The sequence below is a fragment of the Monodelphis domestica genome, chromosome 7 (assembly GCF_027887165.1).
Source record: "Monodelphis domestica isolate mMonDom1 chromosome 7, mMonDom1.pri, whole genome shotgun sequence".
In the NCBI taxonomy this organism is placed as follows: Eukaryota; Metazoa; Chordata; class Mammalia; order Didelphimorphia; family Didelphidae; genus Monodelphis; species Monodelphis domestica.
Genome location: NC_077233.1, coordinates 56,426,284 through 56,449,328, shown reverse-complemented (window position 1 = coordinate 56,449,328; position 23,045 = coordinate 56,426,284). Strand labels below are relative to the sequence as shown.

Below are 23,045 nucleotides of genomic sequence, written 5' to 3'. Positions count from 1 at the left end.
TGAGAAGCTCATTTCTTTTTCAGACCTGACCTCATTTATCTTCTCAGCATCTCTGAGAAGTAATAAGGAGTTGGGGGATTATAACCTCCATGGCCCAGACAGGGGCTGTCTCCCAGAGAGGTTAAGGAAAATGCTGGAAATCACATAGTGCATCCAATACCAAGTCCTCTAACGTCTAGTCTGGTGCCGTTCCTAGCTAGCTCCATTGTCTATGGGGGAGTGAACTGGGCTTCTGGAGGATTCCCACATATACCAAAGTTGGATAAATGTTTGTCTTTGGTCTTCCCAGCCTCCCTTTTTCTCTGCTGCTGCCCTACTCTTGGCATTCCACTGTCACTGGCTCTTCAGTCATGTCATGCCAGCCTGCTGCCCCATGGCAGTGCCTAGTCTGCCAGAACTTTCTTTCCTCCCTTCCTATAACTCTTCCCGAACTAATTGACTCTAAAGGTTAAGTGGATGTTAAAGGATCAACTTCTAGAAACATTCTCATTTTAACCAGAAACTCTTGACTTAACCCAAAGGGCTTTGCTTCTCACTATCTGGCTGACCTTTAGCACCTTTGAAATTCTCTTGGCTCCAGTTTCCTCATTGGTAAAATGAGACTATTGGATTAGATGACCTCGAAGGTCCCTCCCAGTAGCTGATTAGTGGAAAGAGTGTATTTGGAGGCAGGAAATCTGGGTTATTTTCTATTTATTTATTTTTGCCCAATTCGTAGCCCCACAGAGTAAGCCCCAGGATATGTGGAACTGTTTTCTTTTTGTCTTTGTATTCCTGGTGACTAGCGCCAAGCCTAGAACAGGCGCTTATTTTTAAATGCTCATTGGATTTCATGGAATCCCAGCTCTTGTGCTTCTAGCTCTTTCCGTGCAAGTCCCAGCCTTTCAGAAGCTCAGGTCTTCATCTTTAAAATGGCTGTAAAAATCTTCATACTGCCTACCCTAGAGGGAGGGCTCTTAGGAAGAAAGCAGTTCCTAAGTCTATAGAATTGGCACATATTCTCCAATCCATCTTCCGCAGAGATGCCAACATGATTTGTTCTAAAGTATAATTCAGATCACGTCACCCCCACTATTCCATAAACTTCAGAAGCTCCCCATTATCTACAACAGTGATGTCAAACTCAGGCTGCATATTAACGCAGAGACCACAGATGAGCATACTTAAGTTGTATTGTATATTTACTTTGTTAAGCATTTCTCAATTCCATTTTTAAAAAACCCTTCCTTTTTATCTTAGTAACAGCTCTAAGAAAGACAGGCAAGGGCAGGGCAAGTAGGGGTAAGTGACTTTCCCAAGGTCACACATAGCTAGGAAATGTCTGAGGCCATATTCAAATCCTGGTCCTCCTGACTCCAGGCCTGGTCTTTCTATCCACTAGGCCACCTAGCTGTCCCCCCCCCCAAAAAAAAATTTACATTTTTAAGCCCTTACCTTCTGTCTTAGAATCAAAACTATGTATTGGTTCCAAGGGAGAAGAGCAGTAAAGGTTAGGTAGTGCAGGGCTAATCCCCCAGGTAGAACTAATTCTAAGACAGAAGGGTAAGGGCTAGGTAATCAGGGATAAATGACTTGCCTAGGGTCACACAGCTAGGAAGCTCCTGAGGCCAGATTTGAACCCCAAACCTCCCAACTCCCCTGACTCACCTAGATGCCCTCCAATTATATTTAATCTGGTGCTCCATAAGAGTTGAAGGGTTCCTTAACTCCTCTGACCTACAGGATCAAATATTAGCTTCTCTATTTGACATTAATAGTGCTTCACAATTAGGCGCCTCCTTATCTCCCCAGTCTTTTTTATGTTACTCCCCTCCACGGAGCCTCTGGTCCAGCCACATTGGTCTACTCGTACTGCCTTGCATGCAAGTCTCCATCTCCCATGTTTTGCCTTTTGTCCTGAATGTACCCATGCCAGGAATGCTGTTCTTCCTTGACTTTGCCCTGACTTTCTCTCATACTCAGCTCAAAACCCACTGCCAGGGGGACTTTCCGACTCCCCGTCCCCAGTGCCATCGCCGTCCCCTCTGACGCTCCCTTCCATCTCCTCTGTATGTACCTTATATGTACTTGGGTACATTCTTGTTGCCTCCCTCTTTGACTATGAGCTCCTTGAGGGCAGGTTCTGTTTTTACCTTTCCTCACATCTCCTGTTCTTTAGCCTGCCACTTAGTAGCTGCTTAATAAACGTTTGTTGACTGAAGAAACAACGGGAGCTATTCTTATTATGACTGAGGCTTGAATTGTGGAATTTCAGTGATGGGAGAGACCATTTGGAACCCCAGAGACTGATTCATGCCCTTCAGATGAGATTACTAGGCAGCTGCCTCTTCTGCCTACTCCTAGGAGGTTAATCCTGGGGGAAACTGAGGCACACTTCCATCTCCTCATTCTTTACAACATCCTTCTCTCTCTCCCCCACCCTACCCCGTTCCCATTCCAGACCACGTGACCGTCCAGACAGCTGTGCAAGTCAATGGCAGAAACATCGTCTGGGCCAATTTCACCATCTATGACTGTACACGCACGGGAAGAGTCTACCCACATACAGCGTGAGTGACCCCTCATGGGGACCTCCTGGTTGGGGGTTGGGACTCTGGGAAAAAAGGACTTGGCCCAATAATCAGTGATCAGTGTTAATTATTGAACTTGTTCAAGAGACTTTCCACATGGATAATAATATTAGCTAGCACTGATATAGTGCCTACTATGTGAAAAACAGTGTGCTAAAGGCCTTACAAATATTATTTTTTGAGATTTTATCATCACAACAAACCTGAGAGGTAGGTGCTGTTATTATCCCATTTTGTAGTCAAACAGAGATTAAGTCATTTCCCCAAAGTCACACAGCTAGTCTGAGGTCAGATTTGAACACAGATCTTCCTGACTATCATGCTATACAATTTCTTCATTTGTAAACTTAGAACACTGGAGTAGATTATCTTTACTATTGGATGAAGAGAGCTGGGCTACTTTGCTTTTAAACTATATTTACTAGGGACAGCTAGATGACCTAGAGACCAGAAGTCTTGGGTTCAAATTTGACTTCAGCCATTTCCTAGCTGTGTGACCCTGGGCAAGTCACTTAACCCCCATTGCCTAGTCCTTACCATTTTTCTGCTTTGGAACTAATGTACTGATCTGAAGATGGAAGGTAAGGGTTTTTTTTTATTATATTTACTTATCTGTGTCTACAGTATATCACACATTCACTCAAGTAAAATATAAGCTCCCATAGTTCAAGAATTGTATTTGTTTTCTTTGTAGCTCACTCATGAGATACAGTGTCTACTGGGTGCCTCCATTATAGCAGGAGCTTCAATGAATACTTGTTTTGTTAAATGAAATAGAATTATATTCTATCAGACACTAGGATGGTGCTGGGGAAAATTGTAGAATCAGAACTTTGGACTATGAAGAGAACTCAGCTTTCCTAAAAAGGTGTTGTCGATCTCATTTGGATGCCTCTAGCAATGACATTGGGTTAGAACCCTGGATGTAGGAGCTCTAGTCCCAAGCTAAGTGACTTTGAACAAGTCACTTAACTTCTCTGTGTGTGTGTGTGTGTCTCTGTCTCTGTCTCTGTCTCTGTCTCTCTGTATGTATGTCTGTCTGTCTGTCTGTCTGTCTGTCTGTCTCTCTGTCTCTCTCTCTCTCTCTCCGTAGCTGTCTCTTCTCTCTCCCCCTCTCTGTCTCTTTGTTTCTCTCTCCCTCTCTCTGTCTCTTCTCTCTCTTTGTCTCTCTCTGTCTCTCCCTCTCTCTGTCTCTGTCTCTCTCTATCTCTCTCTGGCTGTCTCTTCTCTCTCCCCCTCTCTCTCTCCCCCTCTCTCTGTCTCTTTGTTTCTCTCTCCCTCTCTCTGTCTCTGTCTCTATCTCTCTGTCTCTCTACCTCTCTCTGTGTGTCTCTCTGTCTCTGTCTCTGTTTTCTCTTCTGTAAAATGAAAGGGTTACCTTATATGATCTCATGTCCCTTCCTACTCTGAACAGTCTATGAGACTTTAAGCTCCCTATTTCCCATGGTAGCCTGACCCATTATTGGCCAGTTCCAGCTATTAGAAAATGCCTAGGATCACAGATCTTGAACTGGGAAGGAGAGTAGAGGTCCTCTAAGACAGAGCCTTCATTCCAAAGATGAGGACTCTCTGTCTCATACAGGTCAAGTGATTTGTCCAAGATCACACAGGAAGCAATGTCCAGAGTTGGGATTTGAACCCACATCCTTTGACTCTAGGAACTTCTCTCTTTCCCACTGTATCGCACTTCAGAATCTTTTACTTCTAAAGCTAGGATCATTTTGGTCTAATTTCTGGTCCCTGGAGATTCACAACATTAGAAGACAGTACTTGTATTTCTCCTGTCTTCCTTCTTTTTCTTTTTCTCCTTTTTTCTCTTTCCCTTTTTATTATAAACTTACAAAATGTGAACATTCCAATACACAAAGAACAGAGAGGATTGCATGAAACTCTGAATGTTACACGTGGTTTTTAAGTGTGTATTAATTTTAACCCAGTAGTAACAAATCAACCCTGCTTGTCTGTACTCCCTTCCTGTCTTCTGCTCCCTCCTGGGAATTTTCTCCTTTTTTTGTGGGGAGAGAGGGTATTACTATCATTCACTATGCTTACCCCCAACTTCTCAAAGGATCATAGTTTTAGAACTAGGAGGTCCCACTGAGACCAACCCTCTCATCTTAAAAATGATGAAACTGATCCAGAAATTAAGCAATTTCCCTAGGGTCACATAGCTAGGAAGTGTTTAAGACCAGATTTGAACCCAGGACTTCCCATCTCCAGGCCTGGCTATCAATTCATTGAGCTATTTAGCTGCCCCCAAGCTATTATTATTTCCAGACTTGACCTCCCTGGAAGGTTGAACAATTTCTCATATAACCAAGTCTTCCCCAGGTCATTTTCCAAATTGTGAATTAAATGGTAACTCGGGACTCAATCCACATCCCCTCTGGAACCCAGTGACATATTTGGGGGAAGGCAGCAGGAGAAAAGTTTCCAATTAATAATGCAGGAATGCTTCCCCTGAGGCCTCAAGATTGTCTAAGGAGGAATGTTGGGAGGTACCAGGCTTCCCTAACATTGAAAAAGTAGATGAGATTTTGACTTTCCAGGAGGCCCTTTGGGATCTCATTCCCTTGAGTCTTTAACCACAAAGGATGTTGGTCTGTGGAAAACTTCTTGAGCCCTCTGGCATCTCTGCCCAGCCTTCCTCCCCAAACTAATCCTACGTTTCCTTTTTTTCTTTTAAAATAGCATTGATGTCTTAGAAAGAGGTGAAGTCAGTGGGCTCTCCCCTTACAGTTCTAGGCTGGCTTTGGGTACGGAAGTCCTCATTGGTCCTCTCTATATTTACCCCCCAAAAAGGGGTTAAGAGAGAATCCGATAAATTGACCACTGACCTGACATCACAAATCAAGTTAAGCCAGTAAACACTTATGAGGGGCTTACTGTGTGCCAGATACTATACTAAATGCTAGAGATACAAACTCAAGCACAAAGATGGAATTCTCGAGCTCAAGGAGCAAGTTCCAGGACGAGGTTTGGCAGCTTCCCCAGCAGGATCCATAGAAGAATTTCCAGGGACAAGACTTGGGTTTGAATCCCAGCTCTGGCTCACCTTGAGACCCTGATCAAGTGCTTTCCCATCTCTGGGCCTCAATGTCCTTATCTATAAAATGGTCCCTTTTGGCACTAAAATCCTATCATTTTTTAAATTCTCTTTAGCTCTCTGACTGTGCACAGGTTCTCACTCTGGGCCCCTGGCTGTCTACTTGTCCCAAATGAAGCAGATTAGTGGATTTTCAAAGCCTGTCATTACCTTGAGGCTGGATGGGAAAATTGAGGGTTCCTCAGTGGAAACTTCCAGCAAGGAGCAAGAGTTATTGTCCTCTGAGGGTCAAGAGGACAGAGCCAAGGAGTCTAGGAGAGATTCTAACATTCTAGGGTTCTTAGTAGTTTTGAGTATGCTTCTGCTAAAGCCTGGAAAGATATAAGACAAGAATTTTACCCTGAAAGAGCTCCCATTATGGGGTCAATGAACTTTTTAAAGTTTGATAACTGCATTTCAATATAACTGATTTCCTTTGTAATCCTATGTATTTTATACATTTAAAAACAGTATTGGGGCAGCTAAGTAGCACCAGGTCTGCAGTTGGGAGGGCCTGGGTTCAAATCTGGCCTCAGATACTTTCTAGCTGTGTGACTCTGGGCAAGTCACTTATCCCTTAATCGCTTAACCCTTGCCTCTCTTCTGTCTTCGAATTGTCCAGAGTCATACAACTAGTAAGTATCCAAGGCCAGATTTGGACTGGGGAAGATGAACCTTCCTTATTCCAAGCCCAATGCTCTACCCACTGCCCCATCTCAGTATGCATATCTGTAAAACAAGGAAATAGATAGAGCCAGATGTTTCTATAGGTTTAGGTTGGAAGTTCCCTTCATACTCAAATGTTCTGTGTTCCAAATACCCTTTAATTTTGTTGCCCCAAAGTTATGGTCTAACTTTTTTTTTACTTTTTACATTTAAAAATATTTTTTCTTGTTTACATATTTCATTTTCTTTCCCTCCCCTCTTCCCTCCCCCTTCCCAGGTCCAATAAGCACTTCTACTAGATTATACCAATGTTATCACTCATACCTATTTCCATATTATTCATTTTTGTAATAGAGTAATCTTTTAAAACCAAAACCCCAACTCATATATCCATATAAACAAATGATCAGTCATTTGTTTTTCTTTGGTGTTTCTGCTCCCACAGTTCTTCCTCTGAAGGTGTATAGCTTTCTTTCTCATAAGTCCCTCAGAATTGTCCTGGATCATTGCGTTGCTACTAATAGAGAAGTCCATTACATTCAATTGTACCACAGTGTATCCGTCTCTGTGTACAATGTTCTCCTGGTTGTGCTCCTTTCAATCTGTGTCCATTCCAAGAAGTCCTTCCAGTTCACATGGAATCCCTCCAGTTCATTATTCTTTGAGCACAATAGTATTCCATCACCAACATATACCACAATGTGTTCAGCCATTCCCCAATTGAAGGGCATCCCCTTATTTTCCAATTTTTGACCACCACAAAAAGCGCAGCTATGAATATTCTTGTACGAGCATTTTCCCATATTATCTCTTTAGGTTACAAACCTAGCAGTGATATTGCTGGATCAAAGATCTTTAAAGCCCTTTAGGCATAGTTTCAAATTGCCATCCAGAATGGTTGGTTCAATTCACAACTCCACCAGCAATGCATTAGTGTCCTAATTTTGCCACATCCCCTCCAGCATTTATTGCTTTCCTTTACTGTCATATTGGCCAGTCTGCCAGGTGTGAAGTGATACCTTAGAGTTGTTTTCATTTGCATTTCTCTTCTTATGAGACCAAATACCCTTAAAAAAAACCACTTACCTTCCATTTTAGAATTAATACTGGCTATTAGTTCTAAGGCAAAAGAGTGGTAAGGGCTAGGTAGTTGGGGTTAAGTGCCTTGCCCAGGGTCACACACAAAGTGTCTAAGGACATTTTTTAACCCAGGACTTCCTGTCTCCAGGCCTGGCATTCTATCCACTGACCCACCTATCTACCCTTGTTCTAAATATCCTTCATTCTCTAACATTTTTGTCTTCTAAGACCCCTTCACCCTTTAATGTCTTGTGTTCTAAATACTCTTCACCTTCCAACATTCTAAGTTTTAAGACCCCTTTGCCCTCTGATGTCTTATGTTCTAACTCCTCTCCCATTCCACCCTTCTGTTTTCTCAGGTCCCTTCCATCCTTGCCATGTCTTCTATCCAAATATTTTGTGTTCCAAGTTTCCTTTGACTGTTGTCATTCTATATTTATTCAAGCAACCCACCAAGAGACATTCCCTTGTATATATTCCACAATCCTCTTATCTACGGAACCTTCCAGTTCTAACATTCTGGCATCCCGAGTATTTTTTGAGCATCTTCCATGGTTCTGATTCTATGCTGGCTTCTGTGAGGGTTCAGCTTTGTTGGAGCACCAGGGCTTAAAGATATGAAAAGACAACCAATAATAGAAGCAGAATGTGACCTCCTTGAGGGCAAGTCCTGTTTCAGATTGTCTTTGTATTCCCCAAAATAAATGCTTATTGGATGAAATTGAGTGTTAAATGGTCCTCTCTTCACTGTGTTTTTCAGATGCACCAGCTGTCTGTCCACCCGATGGCCCTGTTTCTGGTGCATTCAGCAGCATACCTGTGTCTCCAATGTGTCAGAGTGTGGGAACACACCGAACCTCACAGTAAGTTAGACACATCAGAATCTCCTTCCAGAACGCTCTATAAACTCTCAAGGCTCACAGTGGTTGGTTGTTATCCTTCGAGCTCGAAGAGGACCAAAATGATATCACCATGTTGGGGTCACTGTACAGTGTCCGACTCTGGCTGATCAGAGCAACATGAGCTCGGAAGGCTCTATTCCAGGTCGGGCACCAATAGCTAGCCCATGTGAGCATCTTGGCTGGAGACGTCGTTAAATTGGCACATCTCATGTTTCCTTTGTGCTGTTGCCATTTTGTTTTGCTCATAGAGCCCAGCGCCTTCTTTGGTGCATGCTGGAGGGTTCTATGTTGAGATGTTCCTGCTCTCACAATTGATACCCAAATTCTTCAGAGACTTTTTACATCGCTTGTGTGGGTTAACAGGTGGTTAGCCTATCCTGGGCTCCTGATGCCCAGGTCATGGTTTCTTTAATCTTCTGAACTGGATTATGCCCCAATTCTGCACTGATCTTCCATTCCCTGCTCTTGCTTCTGTTTTCTGTCTGTGTTTTCATAAAATCTAAATTGATTGGTGTATCCACAATGGTCTCTTTGGACAATTCACACTTTCCCTCTTCATCAATTCTCTCCTCTTGGTGTGTTCAGAGTTTAATGTGGAGACCCTCCATCCTGAGATGACTTGCCCTGTGGGGCGTTAGGTCATACGATCTTATATAGCCTTTCTTTAACCCCCTTGAAATCTTTCCTCCCGAAATCTAGGATGCAGATTAAATAATTACCAGCTTTCTCCTCCTCTATCAAAACTTCTATTATGGAATGGTCATTTCCCCTCAAATTCCTATCATTTCCACTCTAACAACCACATTTTCCTTGTTAGTCACAATCAAGTCGGACAGAATTTCCCCTTGTTGCTTTCTATACTTTGGGAAGGCACAAATTATCATTAAGAACTTACAGCTGTTTTGCCTTTGGCAGATGTGTGGATAATTAAAATCCTTCCTATCTGCCCTATCCAGAGTTGGGCTTATCATATATTTCCTGAAGGTATCATCTCTTTTCTCTTTCTGTCTCATAGGCCTGTAGTCAGGAGAGAGTGGTTAAGCACTCCAAAAAAAAACGAATGAATGAATGAGACACTTTTAAGTCTAATTTATATTATTTACATTTTTTCATTGTTTTCATAAGCTTAGACAACCAAAAAATAATAAATTAAAACCTGATTTGTAGTATTTGCCAATGTCTGAGGCATAAATGTTCATACTAATAATTTTTTTAAAACCCTTACCTTGGGGACATCGAGGTAGGTGGCTTAGTGTATTGAGAGGCATACCTGGAAACAGAAGTTCTGGGTTCAAATTTGACCTCACACACTTCTTAGGTGTTTTACTCCAGGCAAGTCACTTAACCCCAATTTCTTAGTCTTTACTACTCTTCTGCCTCAGAACCAATACTTAATATTGATTCTAAGACAGAAGGTAAGGGTTTAAAAAAAACCTTACCTTCTGCCTCAGAATCAATCCTTCTCTCTTACAGTCAATACTGAATATTGGTTCCAAGGCAGAAGAATGATAAAGGCAATACAATGGGTGTTTAGTGACTTACCCAGGGTCACACAGCAAGGAAGTGTCTGAGGTCAGATTTGAACTCAGGTTTTCCTGACTCCATAAGGCACTTCATTGCCCCATATGTATATATTTATTCACACAGAAACTTATGCAGGTATATATATACACACACATATATATGCATATATTTGTCAAGGGTTGTTCCCCATATGTAGCACAGGCTACCTTTGTGTTGTTGAAAGGAAGGCAGAATAGACTTCTCTGTCCTCTTCTCTCTCACCCTTCTCCAAGGGAGGCTTTCATTCCTGCCAGAAGGGGAAGCAGGTAGTGAAGATCAGATAGTTTGGCCACTCCGCTCTCTTCAGAGAGAGAAAATATTGGGCTAGAACTACACTGATCTACTCCATTACATATTATTAATCTATGTGATGTGATCAGATTCAATCTAACTTCTGAGATCCTGGGTTCAAATCTGGCCTCGGACACTTCCTAGCAGTGTGACCCTAGGCAAGTCACTTATTTCCATTGCCTATCCTTTTTTGCTCTACTGCCTTGGAACTAATACTTAGTATCAATTCTAAGGCATATGGTAAGGGGTTTTTTAATTCAAAGATATTTTATTTTCCCAATTACATGTAATAACAATTTTCAAAATACATTTTCTAAAATTATAGTATCCAAATTGTCTCCTTCCCTCCCTTCATCCCCCACTCTTGGAGAAAGTAAGTTTTTTTAAAAAAGAATAGTACGAGCAGTATATCCTGAGCATAATGCCTGGCACATAGTAGGTGCTTAATCAATGCTGATGGAGTGAAATAATACACTTGAGATGAACTAAGGTCAGTGAAGAATGCTAAAGATGCTAACGTGGCGTTATTGGGTTGTTGTTTTTTTTTTTTTAACTCTCTTGGGGAAAAGAGAGAAATCAAAGAAGGACCCAAAGAAGGACCACTGCTCACTGTGGGAAAGATGAGGAGAAGGTAAAAGTAACTCTTCAGCTTTATTTTGCTTTTGTTCTTTCTTTCCTCGTACTGGAAAGAACAGAGCAAAGTGGTACAATGGGAACAAATACCCAAGATATACAGAAAGCTAGTAAGAAAGCCAGAAGGATTCTGGTTACTGAGCTGACCAGAAAAGCTGAGTACTTCCAAGAAAAAAGCCTCCCACTTCCACGAGAGCTACTGTTCAAAGTGCTCATTGGCAGACCTCAACATATCTTAACATAAGGACAAAATCCCAGCCCATCCAGTTTTCTCTTCTACTCTGTTCCTATGGCTCCCTTCAGACAAACCCCAAGAAAATAGATGGATAAGCATAAGGTCTAGTCAGCAGTTGTTACCCAATCGGGAAATCAAGGCAGTATTCAAGAAGAAATATGCCTCACTCTATATGGAGAGGTAGAAATAGAGTCAGTTAGTCAGCTAGCATTTTTAATTGTCTGCTAAGCTCCAAGCACTGGGCTAAGTGGGGAAGAATTTGTATCCCCCCAGGGCAGCTAGGTGGCTCAGTGGATAGAGTACCAGACCTGGAGTCAGGAAGATTCCTCTTTGTGAGTGCAAATCTGATCTCAGATATTTATTAACTGTGTGACCCTAAGTAAACCACTTAACCCTGTTTGCCTCAGTTTCCTCATATGTAAAATGAGCTGGATAAGGAAATGGTAAACTATCTGTGTAACCCTGAATAAGTCACTTAACCCTGTTTGCCTCAGTTTCCTCATCTGTAAAATGAGCTGAAGAAAGAAATGGCAAACCACCCTAGTATCTTGGCCAAGAAAACCCCAAATGGGGTCACAGAGAATTGCACACAACTGAAAAATGGATGAACCATCACCATAAAGGGTCTCTGTGTCATCCAGGAGAAAGAATGCTGAACTTGGCAACCTGGCTACCTGTGATGAGTTCAAGTCTACAGCTCTGAATGAACCTAGGGTGCTAAAGAAAATTGGCAGATGTAATTGGTGAGCCTGCTAGTTATCTTTGAAAAACTGTGCATATTGAGAAAGATTCTGAAAGGACTGGAGAAAAGTAAATGTCTGATTGTCCAAAAAAATGGGAAATCGAATCCAGGCTGCAACAAGCTTAACTTTAATGCTTAGCAAATCATTAGTAGGACGGACAGTGAATATCTAGAAAAGGAAGCATCCATCACCAAAAGCCATCAAGAATGGGGTCATGACTAACATTTGAAGGTTTGGAACATGGGAGAATGGAAAAAAGAATGGTTTTAGTAGGGAAGATGATGAAGAAATTGGCATAGAAGAGGTCAGGGATGAATCAGAGGAAGCTTTCTGCAAGTAGCATTATATAGCTAGAGCCAGGAGGAGGGAACTGAGGTCATCTGCTCCACTCCCTTCTCATTTTATAGATGAGGAAGCTGAGGCACAGAGAGATTACATATTTTTGCCCTAGGACACACAGGTAATTAAGCAGCAGAACCAAGATTTGAACTCAGAGCCTGGGATTCCAAGTTCAGCACTTCTCGTAGAAGCTGCAAGAACTGGGAGTAGTTATTCTCTGCTCTCCCTGCAGCTCCCATATAGAGTGAGGCAAGCCTCTTCTTGCCAGCTGCCTTGGTTTCCCCATTAAGTTGGACCTCACGCTTGCCATCTGTTTTCTCTGCCTGGTAGGACAGCCTGAAGAGAAAATGAATGGGTTGTGATTTTTGTCCTGGCATTAAAAGAAGCCAGGGTCTGCCATGGAGTGCCTTAAACAATTGCCACACCATGGGGGTGGGAGGCTTTTTTCTTGGAAGCATTAAGCTTTTCTGGGCATTTTAGTAACTCAAATCCCTTTCGCTCTTGATCGCAGCTTTAAAATTGGCACGGGGCCATCATTTCCCGAGCACTCAAGGATGCCTGGATTTAATCAATTAAAACTAAAAGAGAGAACAGAGAGTGGCCACACCTAGTGTTTCTGAGGCGGTTAATAGCACACGTGGAAGCCTGTTCCCATGGTTTTTACAAATGGCCTGTCTCTCCACAGAGCCTCGAATGTCCACCCAAGCCTGTGGCCCAGGCGCAGCTGCTCTGCTCCCCGCTCCCACCCCCACAGCCTCTAATGAAGTTAATCCCACTAATCAGCCTTTGAGCCATCAGTTCCTATCAGATGCCAACTAAGTATGACTCAGGTAGTGAGTGCGGCCAAGACTTAGGAAAAAGCAGGTTGGTGGTCTGTCCGGGCTTCTGAGCAGATCGCATCCACGAGGGCTGCTGCTTTGTAAAGCGAGGACAGAGACTGATTTTTATCCTTGTGTGCCATATATACAGGTGTACACACTCCCTGGCCCACAGTAAACACCTTGGGTTTTTCCTGGTTTCTTTTTATTTCTTTTTTGGTTTTTTGATTACCCGTAGAAACAATTTTTGACAATTATTTTTTGGCATTTTCAAATTCAAATTTTCTGTCTCCCTCTCTTTCCCCACTCCCTGAGGCGGTGAATAGTCTGCCATAGGTTATACTCGTACGTTCGTGTGATCCATATTTCCATATTTCTCATGTTGTGATAGAAGACATATCACACGCACGATAAAAACCTCATGATGGAAATAAAGATGGCGTGCTCCGATCTGTCTTTCTCTGGCTGTGGATGGCATTTTTCATCACGAACCCCTCATGGCTATCTTGGATTCTTGCTTCGCCAATAGTGGTCTAGTCCTTCACAGTGGATCATCATATAATATTTCTGTCACTGTATACATTGTTCTGGTTCTGCTCACACAGGAAATACTTATTAAATGTTTGCTGATTGAGTCATTTGGGGTGGGGAGAGAAGAGCCTAGATTTAAAGCATTAAGGGACCTTCGAGATGATCTAGTCCAATCCCCACCCTCATTTAACAAACGAGGAAACTGAGGCCAGGGAAATGTAAACAACTTGCCTGAAGTGACTCTCAGGAAATGGCAGATCTAAGACTTCAGACCCAGCATCCTTCCTCCTGGGCTTACAATTAGAGTCCCAGCTCTGACATTTATCAAGTCAGTAGCTGTGTAGCCGCCGTGATATGAGTCATTTAACCTTTCTGAGTCTTGGTCAATTTCTAAAGTGGGGGCCATTGTAGCTCCGTGCCTCCCTGAGAGTCCTTCTGAAGGAATTCTTAGACAACTTCAAACTGCAATGGAAAGGGGAGCTCATGTGATTATTATAGCCACATTTGGGGGAAACTGGTACAATTTGTGGTCCATCTGGATCTCTGAAATTGTGTGATTCATTAGCAGTCAGTCAGCCAGCCACTGAGTATTGTTTGAAACCATGGTCCTGTACAAGGATTGAAGAGGTTCAAAGAGAAGAGAAAAAATTCGGGAGATGCCCCTAAGGGGCTTATTATCTAGTGAAGAGGATAAGATTCAGGGATAAATAGGTGGCTAAGTGGATAGAGTGCCAGACTCAGAGATGGGAGGTCCAGAGTTCAAATCTGGCTTCAAATACTTCCTAGCTGTGTGACCTTGGGCAAGTCACTTATTCCTAATTGCCTAGCCCTTACCTTTCTTCTGCCTTGGAATTGATATTAGTATTGATTCTAAGACAAGGTGAGGGTTTTAAAAAAAAGAAAAGAGGATAAGATGTGACATTAAAAAAGAATACAACATAGTATATAGTAAAAACCAAATTAAGGATACTTACAGTGAGTGAGACTAAGAATTCTGAAGAGAGAGGAGAGAGAAAGAGACAAAGAGACAAAGACAGACAGACAGAGACAGAGAGGAGGAGGAGGAAGGGAAGGGAGAGAGAGACAGGATAGAGACACAGAGAGAGAGACAGAGACAGAGAGGGAGAGAGAGTCAAAAACAGAGAAAGAGAGAGAGACAGATACAGAGACAGAGGGAGAGGGAGGGAGTGAGGGAGAGAGAGTTCTTTTTCTAAAAAGATAGGATTTAAACAGATAGATTTTATATATGAGTTGCAGCATCATGTGGACAGTATTGAATATGGAATCAAGAGAGACCCAAGTTCAAATCCTGCCTCTAACACATATGAGCAGTATAATTATAGGCAGGCCCCTTATCTATATTGTAGTTAGGTGGTACAAGTAGATACAGAATGGGACTTGGTGTTAAGTCTTCTCAGATTCCAATCCTGCCTTAGACTCTTAGTAGCTGTGACCCTATCTGCCTCAGTTTCCACAACTGTAAAGGGGAATAATAATAGCATCCCCCTCCCAGGATTGCTGTGAGGATCAAATACGGTAGCATCTGTACAGAATGTCTCTAATCTTAAAGCACTTTACTTGTTGTTGAGTAGTTTCAGACATATCTGACTCTTCCTGACCCCCATCTGGGGTTTTCTTGGCAAAGATACTGGAGTGGTTGGCCATTTCCATCTCCAGCTCATTTTACAGATGAGGAACAAACAGGGTTAAGTGACTTGCCCAGGGTTACATAGCTGGTAAGTGTCTGAGGTCAGCTTTGAATTCAGGGAGATGGGTCTTCCTGACTCCAGGTCTGGCACTCTATCCACTGTGCCACTTAACTATTCCCATTCAGGGTTTTCTTATCAAAAACATTGGAGCAGTTTGCCATTTCTATCTCTAGCTTATTTTACAGATGAAGAAACTGAGGCAAAAAGAGGTAAGTGACTTATCCAGGGTCACACAGCTAGTAAGTGCCTAGGAATGGAAATCAGGGAGATGAATCTTCCTAACTCCAGGCCTGGCACTCTATCCACTGCCCCACTAGCTGTCCCAAAGCACTCTGTAAATGTGAGCTATTATTATAATGGCAACAACGATGGCACTCTAAGAGTCACAAAGTGGGCAATTCATGAATACTTGCTTTGTCCCTTTCTCTCTTGCTCCTGCCCAGCCCTGGTCCCAGATCATTGCCCATCTTCAAGATTGGCCCAGGGTATATGCATCGATGGATTTTTTATTTCTTCATCTGCATGACCTGGTCTAAACCAGGAACTGGCATACTATAATCTCACCACATGTTTTTGTAGGACTGGAAGCGAAGAATGGGTTTTTACATTTTAAAATAAATTTTTACTTATATTTAAAAACCATTTTTAGCTCAGTGGTCATACAGAAATAGATAGCTGCCTGGATTTAGCCCGTAGGCCATAGTTTGCCAACCCCTGGTCTGGATAAAAAGCATTCTTTCCTTTTTTCCCTACTCATTTCATAGGTTCATGGATTTAGGAACCTTAGCAGATACTTAATAAATGCATATCGATTCATTGATTGATTCTATACAGACATCCTTCATTATGGTGGTAAGCGTCAATGATGAGCCTTGTCTTTCCCTGTTTTCTGGCTCCAGTGATACTGATAATCAGAGGGTCAGCAACATTAAATGTGATTGCATTTCTGTCAAGGAATCTTCTCTGATCATATGCATGAGAGATTGTTAGAAGAGAGCTCTTAAGGCTACATTTTTGCTCTACTTAGTTAATGAGCAATAAACACAGGGGGAGTTTGTGTTCTGTACCTTTCAGGCAATTATGTGAGTGTGAAGTAGTGTTCTGATGTAGAAAATTATTTGTAAAAGTATGTGTGTTTCCTTCTCATATTTTTAACAAAGATTCCCTCGATATGTGTGTAGACCATTCTCCTAAAAATGTTACAGAAATGAGGAAGTAGGCATATGTGTCAGTAGTTACAGATGTCCTTTCAAATGCCTTCTTAAAAAAAGAATTCCATCTGTGATTTTTTTCTTAATTGTTTAGTATCGTCTCCTCCTTCATTTATCTTGAAAATTAATCCCGCCATGCTTTCAAAATTGGGCCTTCTCCAGCATGGATTTCTTCTGTGTATACTTGGTTTGGTCCAGCTGGTCTTCCTGACTTCATTTTCTCAAGTGCCAATTCTGCTTCCTCATTCAACACATCAGGGACTGAGGTGTTAGATTCCAAATGTGGTGGTTCCACTGTCAACGATGATGAAAATAGATTTCTAAAGAAATGTTGGCAGATCCATTCAATTTTTTTTTCATCTGTTTATTGTTCTCCCAGTTTTTTCTATAAATGTTCCTAGGATGATCTGGCTAGGTTGGGTCTCATGCCAAGCTTTTTTTCATACGTATTTTTCCTGTTCCATTCTTTCTTGTTTTATGAATTGATACTGTTTAATCTTCTACCACCCTCCTCTGTAATATTTTGCAAATGATTTGATTTTATAACCATCATTGCATTGGCTGATCTTTTTCTCTGGTTGGTATTGGCCTAGCTGAATTGGTTTCTTGGATCTGTTAGCATCCTCCTTGTTTGATATTCACTAAACTTTTGTGGGATTTGTTGATAATCAGTCAATGTCTTTTCCTTTATCCAACTCCCTTTTTTATGTCAGGTAGGTCAGGTTGGTGGTATTGTAATTACATACCATATCTTTTCCCTTTCTCTATCCTTTAAATTTTTTTTTTACTAATTTCTTAACCTTTACTCTAATGATTAGTCAGTAGTCTGACTACAAGGCTGACAGATGATACTGAAATGATTCACACGTCAATAACTAGTCATTTCCTGTCTATTAAGAAGCAGCTAGTTTCATTTTTGAGAATGTCATTCAGTCCTCACCATATCCAGCTCTGAAAAATGCTCCTCTTGATGTAAGATACACAGCAGGCAGGCTTCCAAAAAGTGTGTTGGCCTCTTTAATTTCTTTATATGGATCCATATTTTCCAACATTTTTCAGTGCCCTCTCTGGTGCCCACCTTCATAATGAAGAGAATAATAGCACCTGTCCCCCAGAGTTGTTGTAAAATAAAATGAGAAAACATATGGAAAGCACTTTGCAAACCTTCAAGCACTATATAAAGGCTAGCTATAATTATTATCAGTATTATTATTATTGTTTTGGAATCATTGAGTAAATTGCCATCATTTAAAGGATCTTGCCACATCATTATAGAATTTCTCTACTATTTCTATAACAGATATTGTTAAGTATAGTTAATATTAATAGCTAATATTTATGTAGTGCCTTCTATGTGTCAGGCAATGTGCTAAAGGCTTTATGATAATTATCTCCTTTGATCCTCACAACACACCCTGGAAGATAGGTGCTATTATATCCCCTTTATTGTTGTTTAGTTGTTTTCATTGATCCCTTTGTGGGGTTTTAGGTGAAGATACTAAACTGGTTTGCCACTTCTTTTTCCAGATTATTTTACAAATGTGGAAATTGAGGCAAACTGGGTAATTGACTTACCTAGAGTCACATAGCTAGTGAGTATCTGAATCTGAATTTGAACTCAAGTCTTCCTGATTGAAGTCTGATGCTTTATCCACTGAGCCACATAGATGCCCCGTTTTACAGATGAGGAAACTGAAGCAAACAGAGGTTAAGCTAGTGTCTGAGGTTGGATTTGAACTCAAGTCTTTCTTATTCCAGACCCAGCGCTCTGTCCACTAACCAGGGTCTAAACACCTGCTGTTTAGGCATACTGTATGCACCGAGAGAGTTATGTTAGGCTTTTGGGTAAGGGAAACACAAGAGAATTGCAAACCTTTTCATCCTTTATCACAAGAGGCAAAGAGATGTGGTATCTCAAGGAATGACACTGCTTGTTAGCTTTAGGCGCAGGCTGAAACCAGCTCTGCCAACTCCTTTATTGGCCACTCTGAGGAAACGCTGTTTAGCCATCCTTCCATTCAGCTGCAAATGTCTTACCTTCTGCTTCTTTTTGCAGTGAGAGCATCATTACTGATAGTTCAGATTCTCCAACCCTTTGGTCATAGGACAATGATCCCTTGGATCTAGAATTTCTCCATGGAATTCCCTCCACTGATACATCTCACAACCCATCCATGACTTAGAAAAGAAGTCTTAGGGAGTTGTCCAGACCGCATAGAGGTGGCATAATCTGCTCAGGACACCCATCCAGCAAGTGTCCATGGTAGGATCTGAACCCAAGTCTTCCTGACTCCAAGATCATCACTTTATCTATTGCACCTCTTTGTTGTTTTATCATTTTTCAGTCATTCCAACTCTTGTGACCCTATGTTGGGGTTTTCTCAGCAAAGATACTGGGGTAGTTTGCCATATCCTTCTCTAACTCACTTTTACAGATGAGGAAACTGAGGCAAACAGGGTGAAGTGACTTTCCCAAGGATCCACAGCTAGTAATTGTCAGAGGTGGAATTTGGAATGAAGTCTTCCTAACTCCAAGTCCAACACTTTATCAACTATGTCTCTACCATATACATAGTACCAGTAATTGAATGAATGTGCTACATCTGCCACCCTCAGTGATAAAGTAGACACAAAGCAGAGCGCCATTTTGTATTTCTCCCTCCCATGGCCCAAGAGTTCAGTACTTGGAAGCGAAGCTGTCGGTGGTAGCCTCCTTGTCTCTCTAACCTAGTCTTTGGACAGAAGACTCAGGCTGTTCCTTGGTAAAAATGGCCAGGGCTTTCAGGCTTCTGTCATCGCCTTCGAGAGCAGGCTCCTGACCGTGCCACCACACTGCATCCTTTAGGACTTTTCCTCCTGAAAATACTATAGAACGAATGGCATCGCACTACCCTGATGCTCTAATTTCATTTCCTTAAATACCTCCTGAGAGATATTGAGCAGGGGAGGGAGCCCTGGTTCTCACTGGAATAGCGATGGAGCCCCACTCCTGGGGAAAGGGGTTGTGCTGGAGGTCTGGGGGCTCAGTGGGGAATGGCCCTGGAAGGGTCTTAATCCCTGAAAGAAACAGACCCAAAATTTAAGGGTTACTGGAGCCAATGTGCTATCCGTAATGATGCTGAGCAGGGGGCAGCAGGGTAGCTCAGTGGATTGAGAGCCAGACCCAGAGATGGGAGGTCCTGGGTTCAAATACGAACTCAGACACTTCCTAGCTAGGTGACCCTAGGCAAGTCACTTATCCCCCATTGCCTAAGCCTTACCGCTACACAGCCTTGATTCTAAGATGGAAGCTAAGGGTTCTTATGTATGTATGTGTGTGTGTGTGTGTGTGTGTGTGTGTGTGTGTGTGTAATCATGCTTTTGGCATGAATGAAAATGAATGGATCCCAGAACGTTCAGTTTATAGTGAGTTGGAAGGCTCCTCAGAGATTAGCTAGTGAAACCCCTTCGTTTTGCAAATTGAGAAACTGAGGTTCAAAGAGATAAATTCACTTGGCTGACATCACCCACGTCGGTTCCAGTGGCTCCCTGTCGCCTCCAGGATCAGATACAAAACCCTCTCTTTGGCCCTCTAAGCCCTTCATCACTAGCCCAACTTGGCCTCAGAGTGATTGGTTTTGTTGTTGCTAGTGTTTTTGGTTTGGGTCCACAGAAGCACTTAGAGACTTTTTGCTAAGGGACAACGTGGTAGAATGGATCACTTCCTAGACTTGAAGTGGAGAGGATCTGGTTTCCAATTCTGCTTCTGGCACTTGCTGGTTATGTGGTTCTGGGCAAGTCACTTAGCCATTCTGGGCTTCCTCAGTTTTCTTGTTTGTAAAATAGGGATAATGATAATAATCCCTTCCTAACTGAGCTGAGAAGCTCTGAATTAATGTATAACTATGTCTCTGAATCAGTATGAATTAGGTTTGCATGAATATGAATTAATGTATAAATAATGTATCATAAATGAATTAATGTGTGCCAAGGGCTTTGCTATACCAAAGTCAGCCCTACTCGGAAATCATGGAACCTTGAAGAACTGGCTCGAGAATAACTGAACGTGCCTGGCACACCACGTCGATGTATTGTCTTCAGAACGTGTCCCTTCTGCCTCAACTTCTCCCTGAGTTCTGCAGCCTCACAGAGACCCGGGGAGGGAACCTGAGCAGGGATTGTCAGCCCTCTTTTACTGTCAATAAATCAATAAACATTTATGAAGCACCTACTGTGTGCCAAGCACCAAGAATACAAAAAGAGAAGAAAGACGGTCTCTGCGCCCAAGAAACTCCCTGTCTTGCAACTTGCAAACAACTATCTACAAAGCAAGCTATACTTAGGCTAAATGGGAAATAATTACCCAAGAAGACATTTGAATGAAGAGGGGTCGGGAAGGCTTCCAAGAAAAGATCAGCTTTTAATTGGGATTTAAGGAAATCTTGGTGGTCATTAGGTAGAATGAAGGAGGGAGAGTGTGCCAGGCATGGAGGAAATCCAGAGAAAATGCCCACAGCTGATAGACGGGTGTCTTGTTTGTTGAACAAACGGGAGGGAGTAAGACATAAGAAGACTGGAGAGGGAAGCAGGGGATAGGTTATAAAAGGCATTAAATGCCAAAGATTTGTTTTTGATCCTGGAGGCAATAGGGAGCCACTGGAGTTTGTTGAGTAGGGGAGTGACATGACAGCAGAACTACATGCTAGTAAAATCATATCAAAGAATGAATTGGAGAGGGGAGAGACAGTAGGGAAATGGACCCCCTACAGCAGGCTATTTCAGGAATTGAGGCATAAAGTGATGAGAGCCTCCACTATAAGCAATGGAGTTGCAAAGAGGCAAAAGATAGTCCCTGCCCTCAAGGAGCTCACAATTTAAGGGGAGAAGCAGAGAAGCCAAAGAGCTTAATGAGCTACTCCATTGATGGGGCATCGATGTTAGATGGGCATTATTCAGCCCTCAGCGTATACCCTTCCCTGGGCAGAACCTCAGCTCTCGGGGGGCCTTTGCCTCCCACTTATCCCTGACCAGCTCTCCTCTTCACGCAAGGGAAGAGAGGAGGAGGCAGCCCTGTCTCTGAGGATTAAACTAATCATACCAGAGGCAAGACAGCAGGGGCTTTCGCCCCCGTGAGGAGGGCCTGGAGAGGCGGGAGGGAGGCTTTGGAGGCTTCACTGAAGTTTCTGAGCCAGGGTGCTTAATTTGGAGTTTAATTAAATGCCAATTAGTTCTGGAGGCGCCAGGGCTTACTGGGTCAAGCAGGGGATTAGGAGACAGGATGCCTGGGTCTGCTCGCTGGCTCTGCTTCTGTGACTGCCTGGTGCACGGAGATAAAATTAGCCCCCTGCTGCCTTAGCCTGGCCTGGAGAGGCTTAGGGGAGACTGTGGGCAAAGCAGCTTGGGATCTGCGTGGCTGTGCCAGGTAGGTTGCTTTGGGAGAGATTGACTGAGGATTAAGAAGGCATTCTGCCTGTCTGTTCTCTGTTGTTCTCACCCCTCCATCCTCCTGGCCGCCTCTCCCTCTCCTCCCTGCTGGCCTCCCACATAGAGAGCCCCAGGAAGGAAAAGAAGAAGAAGAAGAAGAGGTGTGGGTGTAAGAAAGCACAAAAAAGCAACCCTTGGGTGTCCTCTCCCTAGGAGGCAACCCGTGCTCTCCCTTCTTTCATTGAGGTTTCTTCTGGCAGGGAAGAGAAGGCTGTGATTGAGGAAGGCGGAAATCTCTGGACTAGGGATTGTTCCAGTTTTGCCACTTAGAAGCTATGTGACCTTGGGCAAGTCACTTAGTTTCTTAACTGACCGATTAACTGATTGACTTATCGCCAGACAGTTAACCACCAAAGGATGAGACTTTGTGGGGAGGAAGGAAGGGGGCAGCTCATGAAATAGCCCACAAAAGCAGGCTGAGGATGTGATCCGCCATCTTAGTGGAGAGAATGGCTGTATCCTTCCAGCTTTGGGAAGTTTCTTCTGGAGTGGCCCCATGATTTCATCTGGGCAGGGAATTCCTCCCAGAAAGGAGCCCTCTTTCATCAGTGTCCATCAGTAGTTCTTTTGCTCTGAAGAGCCACTGAAAGCCCTGAGAAATTGGCCACATGCTTAGTATGGATCAGAGGCAGGACTCAAGCTCAGTTATTTTCAATACTGAGACTTTCTCTCTAACCATTATACAACCCTGCCTGTCATTGAAGTCTTATTCTCTCATTTTTATCATTTTTTATTGTTGGGGAAGATGTTATAGGATCATTAGGTCATAGAGTTAGAGCTAGAAGAAGTCTTAGAGGCCAAATCCAATTCCTCATTTTACAGAAGCAGAAACTGAGGCCCTGAGAGGTGAAATGCTTTGTCCAGAGTCATGTAAGTGTCTGAGAGAGGATTTGAAGCTGTCCACTGAGTCACCTCTAGGGAAAGTTGCTCTCCTGACATTTATTACTCTTTTACACTTAATATTCTATGGCCCGTTGTATAAGTGGATAAGATAACTGCTTGTTTTTAAACCCTTAGCTTCCATCTTAGATTGGTTCTAAGACAGAAGAGCGATAAGGGCTAGGCAACTGGAGTTAAGTGACTCACCCAGGGTCACACAGCTAGGAAGTGTCTGAGGCCACATTTGAACCCAAGACCTCCCATCTCCAAGCCTTGGCTCTCCATCCACTGAGCTACCCAGCTGTCCCCTTTAATTGCATTTAATAA

General features: G+C 42.7%; 1 protein-coding gene across 1 annotated transcript in view; it reads left to right on the top strand.

The window, feature by feature from the left end:
* Nucleotides 1-23,045, top strand: part of PLXND1 (plexin D1) — a 225,249-nt gene that overhangs the window by 86,597 nt on the left and 115,607 nt on the right. The window contains 2 exon segments of the mRNA XM_056804691.1: nucleotides 2,441-2,549; nucleotides 8,162-8,264. Of these exon segments, the coding sequence (XP_056660669.1) occupies nucleotides 2,441-2,549; nucleotides 8,162-8,264 (212 nt within the window).